Source organism: Malus domestica, chromosome 15 (genome assembly GCF_042453785.1).
Source record: "Malus domestica chromosome 15, GDT2T_hap1".
In the NCBI taxonomy this organism is placed as follows: Eukaryota; Viridiplantae; Streptophyta; class Magnoliopsida; order Rosales; family Rosaceae; genus Malus; species Malus domestica.
The window spans coordinates 46,702,986-46,715,892 of NC_091675.1; the positions used below are offsets into that span (position 1 = coordinate 46,702,986).

The window sequence follows — 12,907 nt, forward strand, 5'->3', positions numbered from 1 at the left end:
ATCCATTATCATTGGTCCCTCAACTCATCAAAATGTGCAGCTATGGTCCCTTAACTAAAAATCCATTACCATTGGTCCCTCAACTTTAATTCAACTGGAGAAATGATTCCTAAACTTTAACCCAATTGTAACAATGGTCATTCCAATATAACTCGTTTTGACAAAAATTTTGACGTAGTTGAGGAAAAAGACCATAATTACATACTTTGATGAGTTGAGGGACCCTAATTATATAAATGGTTATTCCAACATAACTTATTTTGACAAAATTTTAATGAAATTGATGAAAATGACTATAGCTACACATTTTGATAAGTTGAAGGACCAATGGTAATGAATTTTTAATTGAGGAACCATTACTCCAATTTGATTAAAGTTGAGAGATCATTGCTATAATTTACTCTTTCATGCTCAAAATGACACATTTGTGCACTTTTCTTTTAAACTAGTCATTATAGTCCAATTAGCAGCTGTAAAGTATCAGCTTTACATCCAATTTAACAAAACAAAATTATCTTTTTACCCTCAATTGCCATGTGTTGTCATGGTTGAAAAATTAGATGAAGATTTTCAAAATCCAACTCCCGAGGGAAGATTGGCTATTTATAAAAGTCCAGGGTAAATCAACTAAAATTAAAGTTCAAGGCGAAATTTTTCCAACAATAGAGTTTACAATTTTCTTTTTCTCAATTCGTGCAGGCTAAACGCTTTTAATTAACATTACTCAAGTTATAAGCACCTTACAAAATTTGCAATTTTTTTTCATAGTACTATAAACTAGAAAATATGCCTGCGCTTTGCTGCGGGACTTGAATGCACCAGCCTTAACTGCATGAATAAGACACATTTAACCTAAATAAATTAAACATATTCCTGAATGAACAAAAGAATAGATGAGTGAATGAGGTCGGTACGATAAGCAACTTGGTTTTTATATACATTCAACAGAGCTGATATGAAAAGACATTGTACAGTTATCAGAATGAAGTTCCTGATTACAAAAGATGTGGCTGCAAAAAATGCTCTATTTCCATAAGAAACAGCAACAACATGCAGTTCTCACACATTGGTTATTCTAATGTCCATTTCATTGTAGGGTAGACATGAATCATTTTGACAGAAAGAGACAAATTGTTGATGATGGTAAGTCTTAATGAATCATATTGAAACGGCAGCAGCCTTAGAATAAGATTCGACTGTGCATAGAGTATGGATTGCAAGTTGAATTCCAACAAATATGTGTAATTATGAATCACCACGACCGAAATTAGAGAATCCACAAAAAAATGAGGTCTAACTCTCTATTTCGGAGGAGAATATCCAAAAATAATGATGTCCCCTTGTTTTTGTTTTTCATTCATTTCTCACAAACCAATCATACATTTAAAATAGGCTTTGAATAAAAACAGGGCATATAATTATATACCTCAAAATGCCAAGAAACCAACTTCTCCCTCCAACGATCCAAACTCCTGAAATTCCCAAGCATAATAAATCCATTAGCAATTTCTTGATGTTTCTTTGCTTTATTTAGTCTAAAGATTGAAATATATAGGATGTGCATATATATATATGGAGTAAAGAAGTGGTGCATTTGTGAGATAAAGCATTAACATCCACCGTGACATCTGTGTATATTTTACAATATGTGTGTCTGAGTTTGCATTTGTGCTGAATATTAACTTGAAAAGTTGAAAGCAAAGATATTACACACTTCAAAAGATGCTTGCATCAGGTTGGACACCAACGGACAGCTAAAAAACTAATCCACTAGTGTACACATTATCTTGATTTTTCTTGTTAATGCACCTTCATTTCCTTCTACTAAGGGGCATTTCATCTACAATTAATCATCTACTGATAAAAGACAATCTCTAGATACTCGATATGCAACTAAATCAACAAACAATCCTTACTTATTCAGCATATCTACAGAACCAGATTGAATCAGATATCAGACTTCATATTGTCAAACATTATGTTCTCTCTAACCAGATAGGACACTGGATTGCACACTAAGTAAATAAAGACCCCAAATTGGAAAACACCCAACACCAATTAGACACAAATAATAGACACACACTGATCAAATTAATTAGTGCACATATAAAGACATAGAAAACATACGGAAATATAGGGGAAACGCCAATCAGACAAAAATAACACATACACTGTAAAGAGATAAAAGACATAGGAAAACTTATAATAGATGGCCTTAGTTTACTTAGTGCACATATAAGCTAATGTTTCTTATAAAGATATAATAATTAAAGGCAACCTACAATTGAGCCTGATATCGGACTTAACTTGTTAAGCTATCTCAGTTTGTTTAATAATTGGGAAACATATCGTAACCTCCTTAAGGTCTAATCAGTGCATATATATTGGGAGATATGTGCATAAATATGGAGTAAAGAAGTGGTGCATTTATGGCCAGATTTTTATTCATTTGGTATTCAATTTTGTTGTGACTTATGAAATCAAAAGGCTTTCACACTGAAGGTCTCATCAGGGTTCTGCTCCTAAACCCCCTGAACAAACAAAATTGATAAATCATTATCATTACCTTTAACAAAACAGATTACAGTAAAAAAAAATTCCTGTTTAAAAAACAATTAAGCAGTTTCATATAGCCTCCTAAGTCCTAAGCACAAAATTATAGTTTAATAAAGGAAAATCCCAATCCAAAGCTCCAACCTTTTAACCCAAAATGAAAACGAAAAGCATGGTACATATAATTCAGTTTTATTATTAGATTTTCTAAATCCCCACTTTAAATCCATTGCAAAGATACTACCACCAACTAAGGGTGGCAATTTGACTGTGGTTGTGTATGTTAGTGGACTTTATGCAACTCAATATATAAAATTTAAGCAGTTTCAGATACTCTCCTAAGCATCTGCAAACTATTAACATTATCTTCCCAAGTTTCTTTCCCAATTTCATCGATAGCAATTTTATTGACAGCAATTTCATTGATAGTCTGCTAAGCATCTGCAAACCATTAACATTATACCAACTTAAGAGATAGCAATTACACATTCCACCGTTATCATAGTCATAAATAGTCAAAGGATGCCACAATTATATAGCCAAATCCAGTCCCAACGTGCATGAATAAAATGTAACAACATAGTCACAAAATCACCGTAAATAAATATACCTTAAAAGCCAAAGGGCCAAGTGCTCCCTTCAACGATCCAAATTTCTGAAAATCGCAAACATAGCAAATCCATTAGCACTAACTTACAGAACAGTAATGAAAATAATAGCTTAGAAACAGCGTTGAAAAGCACCTTGAGTGAAGAAAACAAAGTGAAATCTGTTTTTCATGCAAATTGTTGATGATAGCACGTTTTAACGAATCATATTCAAACGGCAGCAGCTTTGTATAAAAACAGGGTATATAAAATAGGCTTGCGAGAAAATCCAAATAAGGATGTCTCCTTGAACAAATAACACACACACACCGATCATTCATGTCTCTCTTTTTCAAATAACACACACAGTGATCCAAAACAGGGTATTCTAACTCTCTTTTTCATTCATTTCACACAAACCAATCATACATTTAAAATAGTGCTTGAATAAAAACAGGGTACATAATTATATACCTCAAAATGCCAAGGAACCAACTTCTCCCTCCAACAATCGAAATTCCTGAAATTCCAAAACATAGCAAATCCATTAGCAATATCATGATGTTTCTTTGCTTTATATAGTCTAAAGATTATAAGGATGTGCATATATTTGGAGTAAAGAAGTAGTGCAACCTTTCAACCTCATTTCTAGAAAACTACCAAAGAAACAATGAGATAAAGAGAACCTTTTTTTTTTTTTTTTGGTATTCTAATGATATTTTAGCCTAATTTATACCATGCGAAAAAAGATTTTGAACTTTGTTCGGTGGCTGAAAAGAATTTTTGCCTCCAAATAATAATGCTTACCCATAACCTAGAATTTAAAATTACCATTTTGTGCTTTTGTGCCATTAGGATGTGAAAACTCAAGTGGCAGGTGGCAGCAGTGGTACCAAATTATAATTCTAAATCTGGTAACAGAAACCGGTTGATAATTAACCCAGAATATAAAATCCAAAGAACTTAGAGCAAAAATTATCTCAAATCTTCGCTTTTCTTGTACTTTGGCATTGTGCGGTTGACTTGTAAACGGTAAATGAAATCCTGAAAACCGAAGAATGAAAAGCATTCTTTTAGTTAACTAAAAAGCACTCGTAAACGGAGTAAGATATCTAGTAACCAAAAAATAAATCTTGGAAAGCAGACATAAACAAACTTCAATCACAATTACTTTAATACATTTGGATACAAAGGAAAATTAAATTTATTCAATTTTGATATAAAGAAAATTAACTAATGTAGAAAGAACATTTGTGCCTCAATGGCGCGAAAAGTACTCAAAACAAACATTGTGATGTGCAAACAGAAAATGATCATGCTCTCCAACCTATATTTGGTGACGGAAAATTTATACAGAAAATGAATGTGCTCCCCAACCTACATGTTGGCATTCTCCTTTCCAGTTCTCAATATGTGATGTGTAAACCACATTGGTTGTCCTAGTAAGACATATAGGACAAAATATTCGGTGCTTAATTAAATAATTTTTGCATGAGTTGTTAATTATAGTAGGTCTAAATCTAATTTTAAAAATCTCTACCCCAATTATAAATAACAGTAGTGGAAAATTAGGTACATGGGGAATCATGTAGTTAAATAAATTATTAATGCCTCTAAGTTAGAGAGCATTTGAAATAATGGTAGAAAAGAATTTGTGCCTCCAAATACTAATGCTTCCCCATAACCTAGAATTTGCACTCACACTCCTCATTCATCACTACAACAACAACAACAAAGTCTTTTCCCACTAAGTGGGGTCGGCTATATGAATCCTAGAACGCCATTGCGCTCAGTTCTGTGTCATGTCCTCCGTTAGATCCAAGTATTCTAAGTTTTTTCTTAGGGTCTCTTCCAAAGTTTTCCTAGGTCTTCCTCTACCCCTTCGGCCCTGAACCTCTGTCCCGTAGTCACATCTTCGAACCGGAGCGTCAATAGGCCTTCTTTGCACATGTCCAAACCACCGTAACCGGTTTTCTCTCATCTTTCCTTCAATTTCGGCTACTCCTACTTTACCTCGGATATCCTCATTCCTAATCTTATCATTTCTCGTGTGCCACACATCCAACGAAGCATCCTCATCTCCGCTACACCCATTTTATGTATATATACTAAAAAATTAGAAGAAAAATAAACATGATCTTATTTGTCAACAAACGGGAAAAAGAATACAAAGAAGCCCTGGAAAGCTTCAACGGAAAAAAACAAAGAAAAGGCTCAACTTGTAACCACACTTATGGAGGCAATTACAAACAATAAATAAATTATAATTAATTAATTGTCCAGTCCCCAACTTTAACTATTGTTACATGCAGGCGATCGAATTAGACCTGGGAAGTGGGAAACATACTTAATCCTTAAACACTGAGTTGATTGCAGGGCAAGTAAGCATCAAATTAGTATCACTACATAACATCGTTAATTTAACCCAATTCTAAGTGACTAAAACCTTTCCTCCATACATCTTAATAAAAATAAATCCACTTTTTTTTTTATTTATGGTGTATTTTGATTTTCCGTCTCTTTGTTTGATTTGAGCTCTAGTAGAACATGCTTTGTTATATATTAGATAAGTCTGCTAAAAAAGAGGAGGCTGGAGCCTAGAAACGCTTATAAAGAAGATATTCCATAATGTTTCCATGTTGAGCTATGACCAAGGCAGAGTTAGACTCATATCAGGATTACTACATGTTCTGGGAAAGGATTGCCAAAAGACTGCATGCATAACTTCTCCTACAATTACCTAAGCATCCTATTAATATATGTGACATGGAACAGAGACTTTACAATCAAGAAAACGAAGAATGCAACAGTTGTAAGGTCTTGTTTCTTATCAAAATAGATTCCTCTTAAGAAAGGGACTTATATGCACTAAATTTGAACACTAATTAGGAGATGAACACACAAATTCCTAATCAATCAAGTTACGAAGGTCCTAAATCCTAATCCCATGATCCCATTTTCTTTCCCAAATTTCCAGGCAACCAAACAGACCCCAACCCAACCCTAATCCGCAAATTTCTCAATCAAACACCACTCAATCACCCATCAAAAACCAAAGAAATTCAAGAAAATGAAGAATGCAACAATTGCAAGGTCTTGTTTGTTATCAAAATAGATCCCTCTTAAGAAAGGGACTTATATGAATTAAATTTGAATACTGATCAGGAGATAAACACACAAATTCCTAATCAATCAAGTTACCAAGGTCCTAAATCCTAACCACAAAAAATCACACTGATCAAATTAAAACATATCCAATTATAAAACTATCATTAAAAATGAATATTTCATCATTTTGGTACAGTAGCATAAAGCCTCATTAAAAAGAGAAAAAGAGAAAATACAGTAGCATAATCAATCAAGTTGATGCATGTTTCAATCAAATTGATGCATATTTCAATCGAGCCTCATTAAAAACAGAAAATACAGCAGCACAAAGCATAACAGAAGCTTGGAAATGGAGAAGGAACCTGCAATTAGGTATCTTCAGAAGCAAAAATGGCAGAACGTACAGAACCCAGAATCACAGAGAGAGAGAGAGAGTGGAGTAAGTCGGTCTGGAGCTAAAATAAAGAAAATGAGCTTTAGAAAGTAGTAAAGGATGTTCAACAAACTGAACAGTCAAGAAACCATTTTTAAATTTGCGTCGGAGGATACACCAAGAATGGACTTTTCCACCAGGCAAAACAATAAATTGCTGATGAACTAAACAATCTAAAAAAATCTATGACAACTTTAATGAAGGAAAAAAAAATCTATGACAATTTGAAGCAGATGGCAAATCAAACATTAAATAATGAATTAAAAACAATAAACTGAAAAATAAAGTTGAATTGGCACTAAACAATGGCTTAAAAACAGTGCATCACCTTTTGAATTAAGGGAGGAAACCGAAAAATCAAACTCTCTCATACCTCCCTCAGTCACCCCTTCCTGACCGGCTAACCCCACAAACTGCACACAACCATGCCTTCCCCCCTCCCTCTCTCTCTAAAATTGGAGGAAATCCCATAGGTTATGGCAGAGGACCTAGCTAAATCTCTCTCACTGAGTCGAAACCCCTAGCTCCCATCTCTCTCCAATCTGTCAGTCCCTCTGTCCTCCTCCCTCCAATGACGCTTCGACCGAAGCACAACCATCTCTCCAAACAAAGAAGAAAAAAATCTGAATAGAACCTTATTAAAAAAAAGAATACCACCTAATGAGGTTAAGACACGTGGACAAAGCGATGCTCCTGGGGGAAAGGAGGAAGTGTGGTGTATATTGCCTGGGTGGTAGAACCACGAACTCGATGGGTTGTTTCTGGAAACGAGCGCGCTGACCAGTTTTCAGGTTGTAGATAATGATGAGGGAGAAATCCTGTTGGTCGAGACGAGGGTATGTCGAGACCCTTGTCTGAAGCTAAATGACGATTTTTAGCTTGCAACAGCTGCACATGCATTGGCTGTATATTGTGAATCCAGACATAACTGATTCAGGTGGTGTGCATGCTGGTATGTGTTTGAAGGCGTATTTTGGGATGGATGCAAGGATTTTTGCATGGTACATTCGCCAAGGTGGAAAATCGTTGAGATTTGGCTCATATATTTGTCATTAGTTAAAAACAGCTTAAAAATGTATTTGGTACTGAGGTGCTTTTATAAAAAGTGGATATAAAAAAAAAACTAAACTCAAAAAATGGTGTTTGGTAAACACTTAAAAACAGCCTATTTTCACAGTTTTGGATAAAAAAAAAGCTGAAAATGTGAAATAGCAAAAATGAGTTTATTCTCACATCACAACAAAAACAGTTTTTTTTTTCAAAGCACAGCAATATCAAACCAGCCTATGTGTCATGTGCATTGAACAATTGAAGACCAACTTGTGTTGGTGTACGCGTAAGCCTTCAATGAGAAGACATGATTGTATGCCTTCAAACAAAAGGTAGCAGCTGCGTTTGACTTGCATACGAAAATGCATGCCGTGGATTTATTATTAGAGCTATGTAATAATGGGAGCTGTTGTGTGTTAAAGTGGTTAGTTCGTAACTTCATTTAATCTTATAGGAAGGGGAGTCTTCACTTTGTAGTAAATGCATGTCGGCTTGGTGGGTGCATCGAAGGTGAATAACTCAAGGCTTCTATTTATACAACTGTAGGCCATGCATAACAGTATGTTTGGTTGAGTTAGAGAAACATTTAGGGGATTGGGTCTAGGTGGTTAAATGAGGTCAATATCGACACATGACAGTTTTAGTAATGGACACTTACAAAGACCGTGACACAACACACTATATCTCCTCAATCGCTCTCTCACTTTGTCCGGTAGAGCCATATAAATCAAACAAAAATAAGAAAAATTAAACTCCCCCGCAACTTTCCAATGAAATTTTTACACGAAACGCGATCGACTCGAACCAAGTGGTGTGAGATTTGTCCAAATGTTTGATGATTTGGGTGGGGTCGCTTCTCATCTATCATTCACCCCTCCATATATATTCATACCCCCCAATTTAGATGATTTGGGATCTTGGATTAGCAATAGTTTCCAAATGGGTGGCGCTATACACACTATTTTTTTACTTTCTACATAGCATTTGTTCATTTATTTTTTTTCAATTCATTTGATTCGATGTTCAAAAATTAAGAAGGATGTGTAAGAAGTAAAAACGAGTATGTGAACGACATCACCATTTCAAATAAAGAGAATTGATTGGAGAGAGAGACGGAAGGATGTTGGAAGAGCGAGGGAGAAAGGGACGGTTAGATTTTGGAATTATGACATAAAAATATTAATAATAGTAAAAGTTAATTAGAGTCATGTGGACTACGGAGAACAGGTGTCAAGCTGAAGGTGTGTAGGTTACAAACATCATGTTTAAGTTCGGGGCATTTTTACTCACCTTTCTCGAGTAATAGTAATGCTCACCACTTCATTATACATATTTTTTCTATATAAAAGAAAAAAAAAAGGTTATGAACATAACCATTACTTGATAGCATTGAATAAAAATATTCTCAAGCAAAAATGCTCCTGAGAAAAAGAGAAGCCCATCATCTTTAACTGATACCCCCAAAACGTCAAATTTGTAAATGAAGAGGTTTTTTCAATTTTACTTTGTTCATGCAGATTGATTTTTCCTCTATTCAAATCTGAATTAAATAATTTCATTTTTAAACAATCGATGTTAGGAGAGGGGGCTCGGCATGCTTTTAGCACTTAGAGTTACAAGTCCTTTTAATAATTGAATTGTCTTTTTTCTTAATTATTATTTTTTTATAATGATATTATCGGCGTAAGATCAAGGTTATATCATATATAATTAGCCAGCCATAACTGACATAGAATTAGAGTCAAATTTAAAATTTTTTACTTATAAGTAGAGAAAATATCACTAGTACAAAAACATGTTTGCGCGACGAAAACTTGCGCGACGCATAAAATTACGTCGCGCAAAGCCGTTTTGCGCGACGTAGGTGTACTTACGTCGCGCAAAACGACTTTGCGCGACGTTAGTTTGCGCGACGAAGGACTACGTCGCGCAAAGCCGTTTTGCGCGACGTAGTCCTTCGTCGCGCAAACTTTTGGCGCCAAACCCTAAGAAATTACCGCTTTTTCCCATCTTTGCGCGATGTAGGTTTACGTCTTAGAAAAGTGAGCCAAAATCTCGCAAGAATCAGGCTGCACACGAGCGGATCCAAAGGCCAAACCTCCGATCTTGAAGTCGACACACCCAGAGGTAAAAATTTCTCATCCTCTCTCTTCGATTTCAGAATACTGTTATAGTTGGAGCCCCGACCCTCATTTTGAAATTAATCAGTGAGATTTGATGAAAAAAGGAATATTAATCACTGAGATTAGATGAAAAGGTTACTTCTGAATGCAATAATGTTACTTGTTTCTCAAAATAGAATCACTGAGATTAGATGAAAAGGTGGTTTAGTTAGAAGAGTTGGATTATAGAAGCGAATATGCTTTCTTTGCTGAAAAGCTGGTCACTGAGATTAGATGAAAAGGTGGTTTAGTTAGAAGAGTTCGATTTCAGAATACTGTTATGAGGGTAGCTATCGTATTGTTCTGCACTCTAGTAGTTTTAACTTTTAACTTTTAATTCCTTTATTTTCTCCAATTAATCCATGGATTTGCATAAAGGATTCAAAATTTTGTATCCGAAGTTTGTTTAGTTTTTGTTAGTCTTATTATTGCAGGCACTATTATGGTCTTGCCTAACTATTGAATTTTAGTATTCAAAGTGGAGCAGTTGGTTCATTATGCCTCTTCCATGTCATTGCTTGGATCCTAAATCTTCCAATTTGTTGTAGCGTCCTTCTACCAGAATAGTTTTCCCGGTGTTCTCAATTACTGACCTTTTTTTTGGCTTTGCAGGATCATATCATATGGACGTCTGGCTTTTGGTTGGTCTTGATCCTAACTTTCTTTGGCAAGCTAGGAGTAACTTTTTCTTTTTTTTTTCCTATTCCGTTTTCAATGACCCTAATTTTTGCCTACTTTGCTTAAAGAAGACTATACAATTGTTTGTCCTAAATCCTGAAAGGTCGCTAAAATTTAAATACTCGTCTACATTTCTTAAAACATGATTTAATGGATGGAAGGTTAGAGGTGGTAAAAGGTGCAAAATAGTAGTTTTAATTCATTCTTGTGTTTCCAGATTGCAGCAGTCTCCTAATCTATTGGCTTTCGGTTCGCTGGTAATGTGATGTTGTCTCTGTCTTGGCTTGAAGTATCTCACTCGTATGTATTCAATCTGAAAAGGTAATCCTAACTCTTGTTATTGTTTTCAACAACCCAACTTTTGCCAATTTTTGCTTTAGAGTGCTGCTTCTGTATTGTATTGGTATTAAGCTGTTAAAGTTTATTTATTTGAACTGAGGTATTCTATTTTGTTCTTTGGTTTTGTGCAGGGAGAGCTTGTGCGTGCTTTAGGAGGAGCTGTGGCATCCACATCTCTTCTTGGAGTTCCTCTTGGACATAACTCCTCGTTTCTTCAAGGGCCGACCTTTGCACCTCCAAGGATTAGAGAGGCTATCTGGTGTGGGAGCACCAACTCAACAACTGAAGAAGGTATCTAATTATCTCAATTAGTAGCAAACTTTTGCTTCTCAAAACATTCAGTTTCGAGAAGATTGGCTGCCCTGCTCGTGTTCTCATTAGAACCCCACTCTTGAGATCTTTCAGAATATAAACATTATGTTTGCTTCCTAACAAATTAAGATTCTAGTTATTATTGTAAACCGACAAACTTTATCAATATCTTATAAACTAGTTGTCAATTATTCTGATAGCAAGAAAGCTCGGAACTCAAAGACACTTCTCCACCATTCCGGTTCGAAGCCCTTTTCGTATAGGGTTGAGGCACGACGTGAGGTAAAAGTATATTAATTTTGAAATTTTATACAATTTATTTTTTATTATTGATTAATAAATTTTTCTTAATGTTTTTTTTTTCTTTAGGAGGGTTCTAAGTTCCCACAGATTGACCTGTTCAAGCAGGTTTACGTTCATCCCAACAATGAGAACAGTGACCAGCTTTATGTAAGTATATGTAATTGTTATTTTTCTTATTTTTATGAATCATTCAAATATTATTTATATTTTGTTATTAAACATTATATGTTTTTTCTTTATTATTACAGGGTGATATGGTGGAAAAGAGCACTGCTATTCTCCAAGAAGCAACATCACAGCTTCCCCCGGAGACCCCGATTGAGGACATCATTGTACCCAAGGATGCAGATGTTCAGATCGTGACTGAGGTCCTGGATCAGAAGTTCGGTCGTCGTCATGGTAAGGTTGTTCGGTGTACGGGGAAGGCGGGGGTTCGTGAAACGGGTGCCTCTTCTTCCAGATTGTCCACAGGAGAGGTCAATTCCTTGAAGGAGGAAGTGACAACCCTAAGAGGTCAGGTTGCGGCCCAGGGCGAGAGGATGAATATGATTCTTCAGGCCTTAGCGATGTCCGGCCTCCAAATCCCGACGATGCCAGCACCTAATGTTGCTCCACCTTGGACTTCCCAGCCATTTCGCCCAGACGATACCGAGTAGCATGATGTATTAAACTTAGAAGACTTGTAGTTTTTTATTTTTTTGTTCGGACAAACGTACATTTTCATATATTCTATAATTAATTACTTTTTCTTGGTTTATTAATTATTGTTTAGCATTTAATTATAATATTCAATAATTTAATTATAATATTTATTAAAAATTAAATAAAAAAATATAAATGACACAAAAAAAAAAAACTTTACGCGACGCAGGACCTCCTTACGTCGCGCAAAGTAGCTTTGCGCGACGTAGGGAGGTCCTGCGTCGCGCAAACCCTTCCTTCACTGCCTTCGCGCGACAGTTCTTGCGCGACGAAGGTTCGTTTCGCTAATTTTTGGGCGACGTATTTTTGACTTTGCGCGACGAAGGTCCTACGTCGCGCAAAGTCTTTTTTGTACTAGTGTATTATTAGAAGGAAGCAAGGTTCTAAAAGTCGCTAGGCGCTAGTCGGGCGGCGGGCTGGGGCTTAGCGCCTAGGCGGCTAGGCGGACTAGGTGAATTTAAGTAAATCTATCATATTTCAGGTAAATAAGTGTCTGCTTCTACTTGAAATATATATAATTTCATCATACAAAATAGAATGCATATATATCATGAAGTATTAGAACATAATGAATACATGTGAAATAAGGATATAATGTTTGTTCATTCAAGTATGCAACAAGTCTCTTACAATTTATTGGAAAAAAAACAAAATGCAAAATGAAAGTTATGTATTTTCTG

General features: G+C 35.4%; 1 protein-coding gene and 1 long non-coding RNA gene across 8 annotated transcripts; one reads left to right on the top strand and one right to left on the bottom strand.

The window, feature by feature from the left end:
* Positions 1-633: 633 nt before the first annotated feature.
* Positions 634-7,527, bottom strand: LOC103414715 (uncharacterized). Of its 7 annotated transcripts, none has more exons than XR_011576557.1 (7): positions 7,339-7,527; positions 6,611-6,703; positions 3,972-4,184; positions 3,615-3,660; positions 3,164-3,208; positions 1,427-1,472; positions 634-828 (listed from the first exon to the last, which is right to left on the bottom strand). XR_011576557.1 is itself a non-coding variant. In XM_070814508.1 (5 exons), exons 1-4 carry the CDS (start codon positions 7,050-7,052, stop codon positions 3,193-3,195), a joined length of 318 nt encoding a protein of 105 aa, XP_070670609.1. In that variant the 5' UTR covers positions 7,053-7,217; the 3' UTR covers positions 1,187-1,472; positions 3,164-3,192. The 7 variants fall into 7 exon arrangements, 1 of the variants encoding a protein (XP_070670609.1); XR_011576559.1 differs by having other exon boundaries at positions 6,611-6,697; positions 7,339-7,473; XR_011576556.1 differs by lacking the exon at positions 7,339-7,527 and adding an exon at positions 7,010-7,273.
* A 2,291-nt stretch (positions 7,528-9,818) lies between these two features.
* Positions 9,819-12,282, top strand: LOC103421008 (uncharacterized). The gene is made up of 5 exons (XR_011576780.1): positions 9,819-9,858; positions 10,789-10,892; positions 11,042-11,504; positions 11,592-11,672; positions 11,774-12,282. It is a non-coding gene; the product is annotated as an uncharacterized lncRNA (long non-coding RNA).
* The last annotated feature ends 625 nt before the right edge of the window (positions 12,283-12,907 follow it).

What these genes read in the sequence shown, in the direction of transcription:
- LOC103414715 (XM_070814508.1), bottom strand. Translation starts at nt 7,052, where the DNA reads ATGAGAGAGTTTGATTTTTCGGTTTCCTCCCTTAATTCAAAAG. An exon ending in TTCCTCCCTTAATTCAAAAG is followed by an intron (nt 4,185 to 7,009) that starts GTGATGCACTGT and finishes TTCGGTTTTCAG; the next exon opens with GATTTCATTTACCGTTTACA. An exon ending in TGGCACAAAAGCACAAAATG is followed by an intron (nt 3,661 to 3,971) that starts GTAATTTTAAAT and finishes TTGGAATTTCAG; the next exon opens with GAATTTCGATTGTTGGAGGG.